This window comes from Galeopterus variegatus, unplaced genomic scaffold, assembly GCF_000696425.1.
Source record: "Galeopterus variegatus unplaced genomic scaffold, G_variegatus-3.0.2 Scaffold2391, whole genome shotgun sequence".
In the NCBI taxonomy this organism is placed as follows: Eukaryota; Metazoa; Chordata; class Mammalia; order Dermoptera; family Cynocephalidae; genus Galeopterus; species Galeopterus variegatus.
Genome location: NW_007728502.1, coordinates 203,026 through 218,741, shown reverse-complemented (window position 1 = coordinate 218,741; position 15,716 = coordinate 203,026). Strand labels below are relative to the sequence as shown.

The following is a 15,716-nucleotide window of genomic DNA, read 5'->3' as shown; positions in this document are numbered from 1 at the left end:
TCTGAAAAAGAAACCAAAGATATTTATAATGTATTCTTTTTTTTTTTTTTTTTTTTTTTTTTTTGTCTTTTTCGTGACTGGCAAGGGGATCACAACCCTTGGTGTGGTGTCGTCCGCACCGCGCTCAGCCAGTGAGCTCACTGGCCAGTCCTATATAGGATCCGAACCCATGGTGGGAGCGTCGCTGCACTCCCAGCGCCGCACTCTCTCAAGTGCGCCACAGGGCCGGCCCAATGTATTCTAATTTTACATTTATATTTTTATTTATGTAACACACTTATACATTCTCTTTGTAAAGAGTTTAAAATAACATACAAACAAAAGTTAGAGTACATTCTGACTGCTACTCCAAAAATCCAATACAAATATTAATGGATTGCTCTTACCTTTCTAGAAATTGCTCCATGCATTTATATAATACTGCATGTACCTATTCAATTTTATAATATTTGTTAGTGGGTTGTATTTCTGCCAACTTACTTTTTTCACCTTAACCTAATATCTGAGATCTATTTATGTCAGTACACATAGATCTTTCTCACTCCTTTTAAACACTATTTATAATTCCATAGCAGGAATTGGCAAACATTTTTTGTAAAGAGCCAGAAAGTAAATATTTTAGATTCTGCAGGCCTAAAGGTTTTTGTCTCTACTAACCAACTCTGCAAATGCACCTATAGATGATAGGTAAATGAATGGGTGTGGCTGTGTTCCAATAAAACTTTGTTTACAAAAAGAAGCTGCAGGCCAGAGTTAACTCATGGGCCACAGTTTGCTGATACCTGTCCATAGCACAGTTAAACCATAGATTTTTCCTGACAAATGAGTTGTTTTTTTATTAAATCAGAATTTATAACAGCTTTATTGAGATGTTATATAGCACACAACTCACTTTTTAAAAATTGTGTTATATAGCATACAGTTCACTTTTTTAAAGTGTACAATTCAATGGTTTTTAATATATTCAATGGCTTTTTAATATATTCACGAAGTTAGCCAGCCATCACCACTGTCTAATTTTAGAACATTTTAGTTACCTGCAAAAAGAAATCCCATACCTTTCCTCCTTGCACTGCCCAGCCTTGTAAGCCAGTCATCTACTTTGTCTCTATAGATTTGCCTATTCTGGATATTTCATATAAATAAAATCATACAATACGTGGTCTTTTGAGACTGGTTTCTTACACTTAGCATAATGTTTTCAAGGTTCATCCTCATTGTAGCATGCATCAGTACTTTGTTCATTTTTACTGCCAAGTAACATTCCATCATATGAATACACCCCATTTTTTTAATCCATTCATCAATCTATGGACATTTGGATTGTTCCCACTTTGGGGCTATTATGAATAATGCAAGTTCATTCATGTGCAAGTTTTTATGTGGACATGTTTTCATTTCTCTGAGGTATAAACTTAGGAACAGAATTTCTAGATCATACGTTAGTTCAATATTTAACATTTTGAAAACTGAGTTTTCCAAAGAAGATGCACAATTTAAATTCCCACCAGCAGTGACTAGGGGTCCCAATTTCTGTACAGCCTTGCCAACAATTGTTGTTGTCTGTCTTTTTTATTATAGCCATTCTAGAGGGTATGAAGTCGTACCTCATTATAGTTTTGATTTGCAGTTCTCTAATTACTAATAATGTTAAGCATCTTTTCATGTGCTTATTGGCCATTTGTATATCTTCTTTGGGAAAACACCTGTTCAGATCCCTTGCTCATTTTAAAATTGGATTATTTATCTTTTGATGATTAAGGTGAAAGAGTTTTTATATAAATATTATGGATACAAGTTCCTTATCAGATATATGATTTGTGAATATTTTTCACATTCTATAAGATGTCTTTTTTATGTTCTTGATGGTATTATTTGCAGCACAGAAGTTTTTAATTTTGATAAGGTTGAATTTATTTTTTGTTGTTGATTATGCTTTTTCTATCATATCTAAGAAACCATTGCCTAATCTAAGATCACAAAGATTTACTCCTAAGTATGTTTCTTCTAAGAGGTCTATAGTTATAGCTCTGAAATTTAGATCTTTGATAACTTTAAGGTAATTTTAGTGCATGACATAAAGAAAGATCCAACTTCGTTCTTTTGCATGTGGATAATCAGTTGTTTAAGTACCATTTATTTAAAAGACTATTCTTCCCTCCATTGAATTATCCTGTCTTGAAAATCAATTGGCCATAAATGTAATGTAAGGGTTTATTTCATAAATGTAAGGGCTTATTTCTGGACATTCAGCTCTATCCATTGACCTATATGTCTATTCTTATGCCAGTACAACATTGTTTTGATTCCTTTGTATTGCCTTGATTGCCTTGTACTAAGTTTTATAATCAGTTAAATCTTCTAACTTTGTCTTGTTAAGATTTTGGGGGCTCTTATGGGTTCCTTGCATTTCCACATGAATTTTAGAATCAGCTTGTCGAGTCGTGCAAAACAGCAGCTGGGATTTTGATAAAAATTGCATTGAATCTGCAGGTCAATTTAGGATGTATTGCCATTTTAAGATTATTAAGTCTAATATCTATAAAGAAGAAATATCTATCCATTTATTAAGTTCTTTCAGTGATGTTTTGTAGTTTCAGTGCATAAGTCTCGCACTTCTTTTGTTAAATTCATTCACATTCTCTTGGTGCTTTTGTAAATGGAATTGTCTTTGTTCCACCTTTGAAATGTTCATTGCTAGTGTATTAATTTCCTAGGGCTTAAGTAACAACGTACCACAATCTGGGTAACATAAAATAACAAAAATTTATTCTTCCACAGCCTGGAGACTTGAAATCCAAAATGAAGTTGTCAGAACTATGCTCCTTCTGAAATATCTAGGGAAGGAAGCTTCCCTGACTCTTCCAGCTTCTAGCAGTCCCTGGCATTCTTCTGGTTGTCGCAGCATAACTCCAATCTCTGCCTCCACCTTTATATGTCAGTCTTTCCTCTGTGCATATCTGTCTCCTAAATTTTTATAAAAGCACCAGTCATATTGGATTAATGGTCCATCTTACTCCGAGATGATCTTGTCTTAACTAATTACATCTGCAATGACCCTATTTCCAAATAAGGTCACTCTGAGGTAGTAGGGGGTTAGAACTTAAATATATCTTTTGGGGGGACACAATTCAACCCATAATAGCTAGTGTATAGAAAGGCAATTGATTTTCATTAATCTTGTATATCACAGCCTTGATAAATTCATCTATTACTTCTAACAGTTTTTAGTGGATCTCTTAGGATTTTCTATATCCAAGATCATGTCATCTGCAAATAAAGGTAGTTTTACTTCTTCCTTTCCAATCCATACACTTATATTTCCTTTTCTTCTGTAATTGCCCTGGCTAGAATCTCCTAGAATGATGAATAGAAGTGGTATGAACATGCTATCTTGATCCTGACCTTACGGAGAAATTACCATTAAGTTAAATGTTAGCTGTAAGTTTTTGTAGACAGCATTTACCAAATTAAGGAAGTTTCCTTTTATTCCTAGTTAATGGCATATTTTTATCCTAAAAATATATTGGAGTTTGTCAAATGCTTTTACTAAGTCCAGAGAGCTGATCATATGGGGTTTTTATCTCTTTTAGTCAATCAATATTATGTGTTACATTAATTGATACTTACATTTTAAACCAACCATCATTCCTGAAATAAATCCCACGTGTTCATGGTGTATAATCTTTTTTACATGTTGCTGGATTCAGTTTGCTAGCATTTTGTTGAGGATTTTTGTGTTCATATTCATAACAAATATTGGTCTGTAGATTTATTTTCTAGCAATATTGTCTGATTTTGGTATCAGAGTACTAGAGTGAATTGAGAAGTGTGAAATATTCTTTTATTCTTTGGAAAAGTTTGTGAAGAGCTAGTATTAATTCTTCATTAAATATTTGATAGAATTCACAAGCAAACCATCTGCCTAAGTATATCTTGGAAAATATATTAAGTACAAATTAAATCTTTTTACTTCTTACATTTTCAGTTAGATTTTCTAGTTCTTCTTGAATCAGTTTAGTTTGTATCTTTCTAGAAATATATATCATCTAAGTTATCTAATTTGTTGTCATACAGTTGTTCATAGCATTCCCGTATAATCCTTTACCATAGATTATTGAGCTGTACTCCTACTAACAAAAACTGAGATCCTTTCTAGTTTAGCTCTTATCAAAATGACGCAATACTGTAAATTTTCTTTTATATGCCTTCCTAAGCATATGTATATTCCATTCTCTAGCATGGATAAAAAGAGATTTACTGTGTAATATGGTATACATTTTTGTGGCTATTATTAAATAAACTGCTAAATTGTCTTTGAAAGTGGGCAATTTCTATTTACTAGCACTGTATAAGTATTTATCACACTACTTCCCTGTCAATAATTGATATTAGAAAACTTTTAATTTTTGTTACACTGGGGAGGCAAAAAAACATTCTCATTGTTTTGCTTCACACTTTCCTGATTGCAAGACTGAGCATTAAAATGTTTATTGGTCATTTTTTGTCTCTATCTTGAATTATCTGTTTATACACTTTGCCTGTTTTTCCTACGTTTTTGCCTTTTTTATGGAGTTATATATTCTTATTATTACAACTTATAGTACTTTTTTCTATTGTATACAGACAAATATTTTCTTTCAGTCCTTTGCTTATCTTTTAACTTTGCTTCAATTTTGAACAAGATGTTTTTAATTTTTATAGAGTTAAATGTCTTCTCCATATTTCTGGTTTTATTTTCTCACATTTGGGTCTGCAAGCAACATTAAACTTAGTTGTATGAATGGTGTGAATTTGGAAACTGTCATTATTTTGTAACTAAATGGATGCCTTTGCCTTGCCAGTACCCTAACTGACCACTTAAGTCAAGACTGTGAATTTGCTATTCTAGAATTGTGATGACTCTAATTCTTTTTTTTTTTTTTTTTCCTTTTTGTCTTTTTTCGTGTCCGGCAATGGATCGCAACCCTCAGTGTCGCGCCCGTACCGGACCGGGACCGGCAACGGGATCGCAACCCTTGGTGCTGCGCCCACACCTCGCTCAGTCAGTGAGCGGGAACCGGTCTGTATGTGGGATCCGAACCCTTGGGGGGAGCGCCACCGCGCTCTCAAGTGGCGCACTGTAGCAGTGCACCACCGGGCCGGCCCCGTGATGACTCTAATTCTGATGTAACATAACTATTTGTGATACATGCACCTGGGTTAGACAGTTTGAAAGGCAGGACAGTCTACTACCCTCACTACTGACCTCTATCCCTCCCTAGAAAAAAAAATTCATGTTGAAATTCTTAATAGGCCTGCTTTCCTGTCAGGACGACATGATTCTGGTGACGGATAATGTTCTTGCCAAAGGTGACAACTTCACTCCCAAGACTGGACCCTAGCTGTTAGCATTCTGTTCACCAAAAAGAAATTACACCTTCACAAACCATCCTACAAGCCAATCTCTAATTAGGTTCTCAATTTGTCCCATAATTGAGAAAAGAACTTTTCAAGGCCCTGTGGGTCTATGTTTACTTGTCCATTTCCCACTACCCACACACCAACAACTAGACAATTGACTGACAAGACCCCAAAGAGTATGTCTACCATCTTCCCCAAAGACCAGCATGATTGCCCTATCCTACTAGTATAGAATTCATGCACTATAACTAAATACAAACCAATTTTCTATATGTATCCTATATTTTCAAACCACTTTATTGATGTATGATTAACATATAAAAAGCTATACATATATATTGTATACACCTCAATGAGTTTGGGGGTACATGTATACCCATAAAACCGTCACCAACATGAACATATCCATCACCTCCCAAAGTTTCCTTCTGCGCCCTTTATTATTATGATTGTTTGTTGTGATTGCTGCTGCTGCTGCTGCTGTTCTTGTAGGAACAATTATCATAAGATCTACTGTCTTCAAAAATCTTAAGTATACAATGCAGTATTGTTTGCTATAGGCACTGTGCTGTACACTAGATCTTCAGAACTTATTTATCTTGTATAACTGAAACTTCGTACACTTTAACCTATACCTCCTCATTTCCCCATCCCCCTAGACCTTTTCCACCACCATTCTATTTGCTTCTGTAAGTTTTATTATTTTTACATTCCATATGTAAGTGAGTTCATACACTACAGGCATACCTCATAGATATTGCAGGTTCAGTTCCAGACCACCGCAATAAAGCAAGTTACACAAATTTTTGGTTTCTGGGTGCAAGTAAAAGTTATGTTTACACTAAACTAGCTATTATCAAATATACAAAAGATATTATCAAATATACAAAAGTGTTGGCAAGGATGTGGAGAAAATGGAACTCTTGTACACTGCTGGTGAAATTGTAAATTAGTACAGCTTCATAGAAAACAGCATGGAGGTTCCTCAAAAAATAAAAATAGAGACTGGCTGGTTAGCTCACTTGGAAGACCATGGTGCTGACAACATCACAATCAAGTGTTGAGGTCCCTGTGCTGACCAGCCACTGACAAAAAAAAAAAAATTAAAAATAGAACTACTGTATGATCAAGCAATTCCACCTCTGAGTATATATACAAAGAAAAGGAAATTAATATGTCGAAGAGATATCTGCACTCCCATGTTCACTGTAGTATGATTCACAATAACCAAGATATGAGATCAACCTAAGTATCCATCGATGAATGAACAGATAAAGAAAATGTGAGACATATATATGTATATATATATATATGTATGTATCTATATATACACACACACAATTAACTACTATTCAGCCATTAAAAAGAAGGAAATCCTGTCATTTGTAACAACATGGATGAACCTGAATGACATTATGCTAAATGAAATATGTCAAAAACAGAAAGACAACTATTGCATGATCTCACTAATATGTGGAATCTAAAAAAGTCAAACTTATAGAAACAAAGTAGAATGGTGATTGCTAGGGGCTGGGGGTAGGGTGAGAGTGGGGAAATGTTAAAAGAGTACAAAGTTTCAGTTAGACAGGAGAAATGAGTTTTAAAGATCTATTATACAACATGGTGACTATACTTCAATCATAATGTATTGTAGACCTGCAAATTGCCAAGAGAGTAAATTATAAATGTGTTTACCACCAAAAACAAAATGATAAGTATGTGAGGATGATGGATGATGGATATATTACATAGTTTGATTTAGCCATTCCACAATGTGTACATTTATCTAAACACCATAGTGTATATACCATAAATACATACAATTTTTATTTGTCAATTAAAGACAAAAGCACAAAATAAATTATTAACTTAAAAAAAAGAATTCTATGAGTTTGCAATTTAAAAGTTTATACACAAACATTTTGTACCCTTGTAATTTTTTAAGCTATGGTAAAATACACATAACATAAAATCCATCTTGACCATTTAAAGTATATTATTCAATAGTGTTAATTGCATTCACATTATTTTACAACCAATCTCCAGAACCCTTTTCATCATGTAAAACTAAAGCTCCAAAAGCATTAAACAATAATTCACCATTTCTCCCTCCCCGCACCCTCTGGCAATCATCATTCTACTTTATATCTCTGTGAATTTGACTATTCTAGGTATCTCATGTAAAAGAAATCATACAGTATTTGTCTTTTTATGACTGGCTTATTTTACTTAGCATAATGTCCTCAAGGTTCATCCATGTTGTAGCATGTCAGAATTTCCTTTCTTTTTAAGACTGAATCATACTCTTTTGTCTATATGTACCACATTTTGTTTATTCATTCATCCACTATTGGACACCTGTGTTGCTTCCATCTTTTAGCTGCTGTGAATAATGAATGAATATGAGTGTACAATGAATATGAGTGTACAAATACCTCTTCAAGATTCTGCTTTCAATTTTTGAGGGTATATACACAGAAATATAATTGCTGAATCATATGGTAATTCTATTTTTAAATTTTTCAGAAACCAACCTACTGTTTTTCCATAGTGGATACTTGCATTCCATTTTACATTCTGTGTGTTTTTTAATTTTAAATTTAGAAATCACACATACGTATAATCATAAAAGTTGATGTAAGAACTCAAAGTTTTTTGGCAGATGTGTTATTTTCTTCTTTATTTTTCCAATATTTCTACAATAAATATATATTAATTTTATGTTATACACGATAAAAACATTTAATGTTAGCTGTTAATTTTTTTATAAAAAGAAAATGCAAAAAAGGAAAAAAGAATATAGAGTTATTTTATTAAAATCTTACCTCTCTAACATATTTGACTGTTTCTCAAATATTTTCAACATGGCATTCAATCGAGTAGTCATAGAATTAGGAGTTTCTATTGCTAAAAATAATAAATTTTAAAGATATTACGAAAGACTGAAATTATAGTTCCATGCTAATATAACTAACTGCTACAGATGTAAAAACCAAACAAACATAAACAGGACATATCAGGGCCACATGAGTACTAAAAACCAAAATGCTTATGATGAGAATAGCTACCATTTTATTAAATACCCATTATGTGCATGTCCCCATATTATTTGCATTCTCTTAATCCTTAAAATTATCAGAAAAGAACATATTGCCACCATTTTCAAATAAATTCAGAAGGTGACATCAGCAAGATGGGAACGTTTGTGGGGCGAGACAGGGTTAGTGTGAACTCTCTGTACTTTTTGCTCAATTTTTGTATAAACATAAAACTCTTCTTAAAAAATAGTCTATTTATTAACTGAATCAACATCAAGTTGAATTTGTGGTCTATTTTGAGAAAGAAAGAAAAAACAGTGCAATACAAAGGTCTTGTCTTGCTGGCCAGGCTATAGAATCTTATAGAATTCAGAGAATAGGAAGGGAAGAAGAGAGTTAAGTTTGGCCACAGAAAATGAGGAGGTACTTTTAAGAGAAAAAGAGAATAAACAAGTGAAACAAAGCAATATTGAGGAAGAGTAGATCTCTACTAACAGAGCCCAGGGTCTGAAGCAACTGCAATGGAAAAAAATATTTAGGAATTTGCAAAAAGGTTTTCTCCATATTGTACAATATAATCCTGACCTCTGCTTCCTTTAAAAATCATGAGTAAAATTTATTGAATCCTTTTGAATTTTGGTTTTGTGATTGGATGATGTGTTTCGTTGGCCTGTAACTGGGCACAGGGATGGATATCTGCTTTAATCCATGTTGGAGCATCAAGGGCCAGAATTACCCTTCCACCTTAAACCACTTAAATACTGGACAAAAATATATGAAACAGTGGTATTCAGAAACTGGAAAAACAGTGTCATACAAAAGGAAAAGAAAAGAAAAGGCCCCTATAATGACCTCAGCCTACTGTCTGGAATTTCGGCACCACCACTATAAAGTAAGGGGAACCCAAAACAGGGCCTACTGGTCTCCTTGAGTTCAGGAGATAAAGTTCAGTGCTTGAGAAAGCCAAAGCAGCTAGAATTCACAAGGCACAATATTAGAGAGAAGGCAAACACACACAAACAGAGAGAGAGAAAGAGACAGAGAGCACTTGAGAGCTCCCTAAATATGCAGAGGGTTCCCTTCGAAATACAGACTTTCCCTACCCACTCCAAAGCTCTAGATACCTTTCCACCCTACCTAGTTAATCGTGGCTCTCTTGGATCAGAAGTCTATACAGAATTTGGGAGTAATATAGAATGTGCAGCTGTCCTTGGTGTAAACATAGTAACATTACGGTTTAAAGCTGAAGTTGAAAGAGGACAGAATTCCCGAACTTATTCCAACTGAGTCTTATTTTCTACTTCTAAACTGTATTTCATAGTGTACATTACTAAATTGTTTCAGAATTCTCTCCAGTATTCAGACATAAGCAAGGTAATTTCTTCTTTCTGTTAACAAGTAGAAATTTGACATACAATTTCTAGCAGCTCTTCATATTCATGGACAAATACTCAGCTGCAATCAAACCACTACTATATCTGAGACAAAAATCTACAAACCATCTCTTAAATTTAGCACTACTCCACCTCAAAGGCCTGCCAACATTTTAGTAGCATGTTCTAATCACAATTAAAAATTTTCCATTCCCCTCGGGGCCTGCCTGGGGACCTGAGGCATGGAGAAGGGGACCAGACCTCCCTCCAACAACCAGGCACACTGCACCAGCACCTTGGGCCCTGCCCAGGGACCCTAGATATGGAAACGGGGACCAGACACCGTGAAAGTGGCTAGACGCCACAACCACCATGCAGATGGTCCACCAGCCCCTGGAGTGCATTGACACAAGGAGAGTCATCAGCAGAGATAAAGAAAAGAAGAGGATGTCTCTCTCCACAAAGCCCATTTCATAGTGACAGAAGAAGCATTTGCTCTATGATAATACTGGGGACCTGATCATACCTCTCAGCACTGGACATATCATCTAGGCAACAAATCAACAGAGTAACCATTATTCTTTCAAAAGGAGAGAAGAAATCTAGGGTAATTGGGGAGGAGGAGGGAGGGGGCAAGGGGAGAGTTTGGACAAGGGGCATAAAGAATTACGATTTGTAACAATATATGCCAGTAATATTGAGTTGATCAACATATCTCAATGTTGAACCCCAAAAATATGTATAATCAATTTTGATTCAATAAAAATTTAAAAAATAAATAAATAAAATAAAAAACAAACAAATAAATAAATATATAAGAGTTTTTTAAAAAAAGAACATTCTAACTGATTAGGGCATTAGCAAAACCTGAGGGCCACTGATTGTCATGCTGAGGCACTCGCCTGTATCTTTCTCTTTCTTTCCATTTGATCGGGCTTTATGTGTGCTTTGATCCAGGCAAAAGATATCTTTCAGTTTCAAGACTCCAACTATATATTCACCGAGGGCAAAGCTGTAACCATCATTAGGCAACAATGATGCTTTGAAATTCTGGCTGTAGAATTTTGTGGAGCATATTCTCCTTCCCATTTATGTGAACAAAACTCTTTTTAAAGCTTCCAACAAATAAAAATTTTCCATTCCAACTACTAGCATGGCACCATTAAAAATGAGTCTAGTTTTGGTAACATGCAACCTTAACTAGGAATTTTAATATTTGCTCAACTACATGGCTCTAAACTCCAGGGAATCTGTATTGTTACCCTAATAATTATTATTTTAAATTATAAAAATTAATTTACCCAACAGAGGTCATTAACATAATGATGCTTAAATGAGTGGAAACTTACCTGGTTCAGTTGCAGAAGCATCTATAGATTCCTTAGTTGAGTGGGTTTTTAAGAATTCTGGAATAATTTAAATAATTTGTCATCATAAATTTCAAATAGCAATTATACATACTAATCAGATTTAAATTTTATATTTTTTATTTTAATAACTCATTCAAGGGAAAGAAAACTCTATGAAAAAATAATAGCTGCCAACACTGTGGATTCTCCCAATCAGGCAACAAATGAAAGAATGTACGTAACAACTGATTACAAACACATCATTTTCTCATCAAAACTTGCTTTTCCTCTTACATTCTCTTATGTTAGTTGATGGTACCAACGTCATCTAATCTCCCTTCCTTTCATATCCAATCACCAAATTTTGCCAATTCTATCAAGTAAGTATTTCTCAAAACTGTCCCTTTTCTTCTCTTTTACTAGTGCTCTAATATAGGTACTTTTCACACCTCTAAGATAAAGTAATAACTTCCCTTTCCTACTCTCAGTCCCTAAATCTAGCTTCTACAATATGACAAGAATAATATCTCTAAAATTAAATCTAACAAAAAATGTCACTTATTGATGAAAAATCTTCAATGATCCCAATTATATATGAAAAACTTCAAACCCCTTAACACAGCATCCAATCTATGACTAGGCTCTCTCCTACCTTATCCCTATCTATTACTTCACACTCTAATATGAATCCAGTTGTAATTTCCTATTCATGCTGTTTGTTCATGTTATTATCATATTCTTAAAATGCTAAATATCTTTCTTCTTCACTTGACTAAATCCTATCTGTCCTTTAAGATTGAATAAAATCTTCCTAATTTTCCCAGGTTGAACAAATTGCTCCTTTTTGTGGACCTGCTGCAAGTCACACATACCTTTATCATGCATTACACTATACTGAAATGGTATATAATGTGCTTGTGTCCTCACTAAGCTCTTAATTTCATGGGGGTAACAACCAATTTGTATTCATTGTGTACATTCCCAGAATCTGCAACATAAAAACTTTTACTGAACTATCAAACTCATTATTGAATATTATTTAAATTTACCGCTGTATAATTTTATAACTGTAAATTTTCACACCATAAATCTCAAAATGATAATACACTTAGGAAAACCTATAAAGGCTAAACATGTATAAAATATTATCACCTTCAATTTTCTGCTCTACAGTTTCATAACTTTTCACTGCTTTTGGTGGATTTTCTTTATCCCTGTTAAAGTTTCAATAGGTAAAACATGTTTTAATATATCAAAAAATAAGTATTTAAATTATACTTAAATAAGAACTAGAATGTACAAATTAGACATATGAAGTTTGTAAAATAAAAATTAACATATTATTTAACCTTTATGTACAGACACTAAGGTAAATTAAGTACAGTCATATGTCACTTAACAACAGGGATACATTCTGAGAAATGTTTCATTAGCAATTTTGTCACTGTGTGAATTTCTTAGAGTGTACTTACCCAAACCTAGACAGTACACACGTAGACTATATGGCATCGCCTACTCCCTAGGCCATAAACCTGTATAGCATGTTGTTGTACTGAATACTGTAGGCAATTGTAACACAATGTTAAGTATTCACATATATAAATATATCTAAACATAGAAAAGGTATAGTAAAAATACAATATCATAATCTTATGCAACCACCATCATATTTATTCAGTCTGTCATTGACTGAAACATCCTTATAGAAAAGAGTAAATATAAAAGCCAAACTATGTAATTCTACTAATTCCATGTATTCCATGAATATAATTAGATTTACCAGCAATATTAACAACAAAAATAGCAAAAATAAATTGGGTAGAAAAGTAAGATTTCTTTTTGCCAATGTATTGCTATCAATGATGTGATGATTAAGGACACAAGGTCTTGAGTTAGACTACCTGGCCCAAAACCTGCTTTATCCACCAATTAATTATAAGCCCTCAGATAAGTCACCCCACCTCTCTGAGCTTCAGTTTCTTAATCTATTAAAATCAGGATATAATAGTACCTTTCTCAGGAAGAAATTATGAGGATCAAAGGAGATTATACATGTAAAGTTGCTAAAAAATACCTAACATACTTCAGACACTTAAATGCCAAGTATTAATATTAACATATGACCTGAAACTAATTTGATGCCTCATAATAAACAGCTCAAATGAATATACCTGAACCTCTGAACCAAGGATCTAGTTAAGCAACCCCCACGGGAGCCAACTCAAGTACCACTCTTCATTCCTTTAAGTCTAGTCACTGACAGATAACGATATCAATAATGTAACTGCATGATCAATAGTAGTCCCTACCAATTATGGGTATTCTCTATTTTAACTCTGAAAAATAAAAGTTTTGTGTATGTTTAATGCAAAAACATGATTGTTTAAAATTTTTACTTAGATAAGTTGACTACACAATTTTTAATGAAGATGTTCATGAACAATGAAATATTTAATTAGACCTTAAATAGTTTCCTATTTATTACTGGAAGCTACCTGATCAAACTGAAAGAAGAGTTTATAGCCCAGATATTTCAAAGCCAGCAATGTGTAATAGAACTTTCTAATAATAGCCATGTGTGGCTACTAAGCACTTGAAATATGGCTAATGTGACCCCAAAAAAGTAAGTTTTAGTTGAACTGAATTTTTTATTTTGTCTTTTTCGTGACTGGTAAGGGGATCACAACCCTTGGTGTGGTGTCACCCACACCACGCTCAGCCAGTGAGCACACCGGCCATTCCTATATAGGATCCGAACCCGAGGGGGGAGCATCGCTGCGCTCCAAGCGCTGCACTCTCCCGAGTGCGCCACGGGCTCGGCCCTAGTTGAACTGAATTTTAATCGTCACATGTAGCTAGTGACTACTTCATTGGACAGGGCCATCGCAGACTATTAAAAACTTCAAACAAGAGAAAGATTAATAGACCTTCTCATTTGATTTAGAAGCTGACCCATTATCAATATTCCATGCTAATTATATACCCTCTCTTATTGTTTTAAATTTAATTAGTTCTTTTATTTCACTTACAAGGGTATAGACAATACACCTTTCAAGGAGTATGCAGACTTCTGTTTAAAGCGATTTCTCAGTTCTTCAAGTTTTTGCACACATCTTACTATTTGTGAAGTGCTTAAAGTGACTGTTTTATCAGGTACTGGAAGCTCTGCTTCTAAAAGAGTTTGATCTTTACTTATCTAAAATAATAAAATTAACCAGTTACTTAGGAAATCCCATCTTACTTCCATATCCCCCCAAAATTTCATTACGTCCATCAAATCTAAGTAATGTATATAATATTATTCTTATCTGTAGCTACAAATACTGATACAATATTTTACAAATGCATTTACATGAGCAATTATCTATTAATAGAATTATAGCCCCATGATGACTTTCACATCTCAAAACTGAAATCTAATCTTCTGTTTATTATTTTAGTAGAAAGGAATTTTAAACAAGTTTAATAACAACAAATGCAACCCCAAATATTTACAAGAGTAATTCTAAAATAATTGCTTCCTCTAAATTCTTTGTAAGAATACCCTTACAGTGATAAATTATTAAAAGACAGTAATTTGCTCTCAAAGGCTAATACCCTCTATTACTAACTCCTAGATGTTAATATATAAAGGACTATGGATCGAGACCCATTTGGTGTCTCAAGACCTTTGGAGTACACCAAGCTAAAAAGTAGTGTGCAGTCAGGAGAATCAGTAAGGTTCACAGAATACAATAACACACCATAATTAGCATTCTAAGTAATAGGTGTACTGAAAAAAAGTTCAGCAAGAATGAGTGTCCAAAAACCACAGTGAAAGACACCTAGAAACTGCCGATATGTAGAGACATAAACAGGAAGAATAGCAATTGGCATAAGGAAGTTTTGACAGGAGAATGGCAGAGATCTTCCCACGTAGGTATCTCCAATCCTCATGATTGGAGAGAAAGCTGGAAGAAGAAAAAACGAAGTCAAGACATAGTCCTAGGACCAAGAAAAGAGAAATCCTAGCATTGGGAATTTAGAACCGAGTCTTCATTTTAGTAATGACTCCTGGAATTGGATTAGGATATAAAACCAGAAAGTAATGCTTGGCAATGTACTGGAAGTCTGAGATTAGGTATAGGAAAGATGTGGAAAAGATGCAGACAGGTGGAAGGGAAGCAGGAGACCTATGTAAACTCAATGGACAAAGGCAAGATCCCAAAGAAGAGGCCACCAATCATAGAGTCTAAAAAGTAATGTACCAATCAAGTACAGTTATTAATTTATTGCCTCTTATCTCAAAAATCCATTTTTTCATAGTCTTGCTTGTGATAGTGGAATATTTCTTCCTTGACCAGTGGAATGATATTAAGCTTTGTTGGTAAAGGTCCTGTAGCGGCACCAGAGGAGGAAGAAACTTTTCTTCCTAGTTCTGTCATCTCTTTCTTCTTACTACAGGGCAGTGCACAGTATACTCAGTCATGCTCGCCCCCAGCAAGTTTCAACAGCACCACTCCCATGGATGGCTTCCATGCAAAGTTCCTGGCATGGCACACTCCCATGGACAG

The 15,716-nt window shown here is 34.2% G+C and overlaps 1 protein-coding gene across 1 annotated transcript in view; it reads right to left on the bottom strand.

Annotated features, from left to right (window-relative positions):
• The window catches only part of CCDC7 (coiled-coil domain containing 7), a gene marked incomplete at its 3' end in the record, with an annotated part of 89,105 nt that overhangs the window by 30,142 nt on the left and 43,247 nt on the right, over positions 1 to 15,716 (bottom strand). The window contains exons 6-9 of the mRNA XM_008581550.1: positions 14,193 to 14,359; positions 12,316 to 12,377; positions 11,164 to 11,220; positions 8,229 to 8,304 (exon numbers count right to left, since the gene is read on the bottom strand). Of these exons, the coding sequence (XP_008579772.1) occupies positions 8,229 to 8,304; positions 11,164 to 11,220; positions 12,316 to 12,377; positions 14,193 to 14,359 (362 nt within the window). The remainder of the gene's footprint in view (positions 1 to 8,228; positions 8,305 to 11,163; positions 11,221 to 12,315; positions 12,378 to 14,192; positions 14,360 to 15,716) is intronic.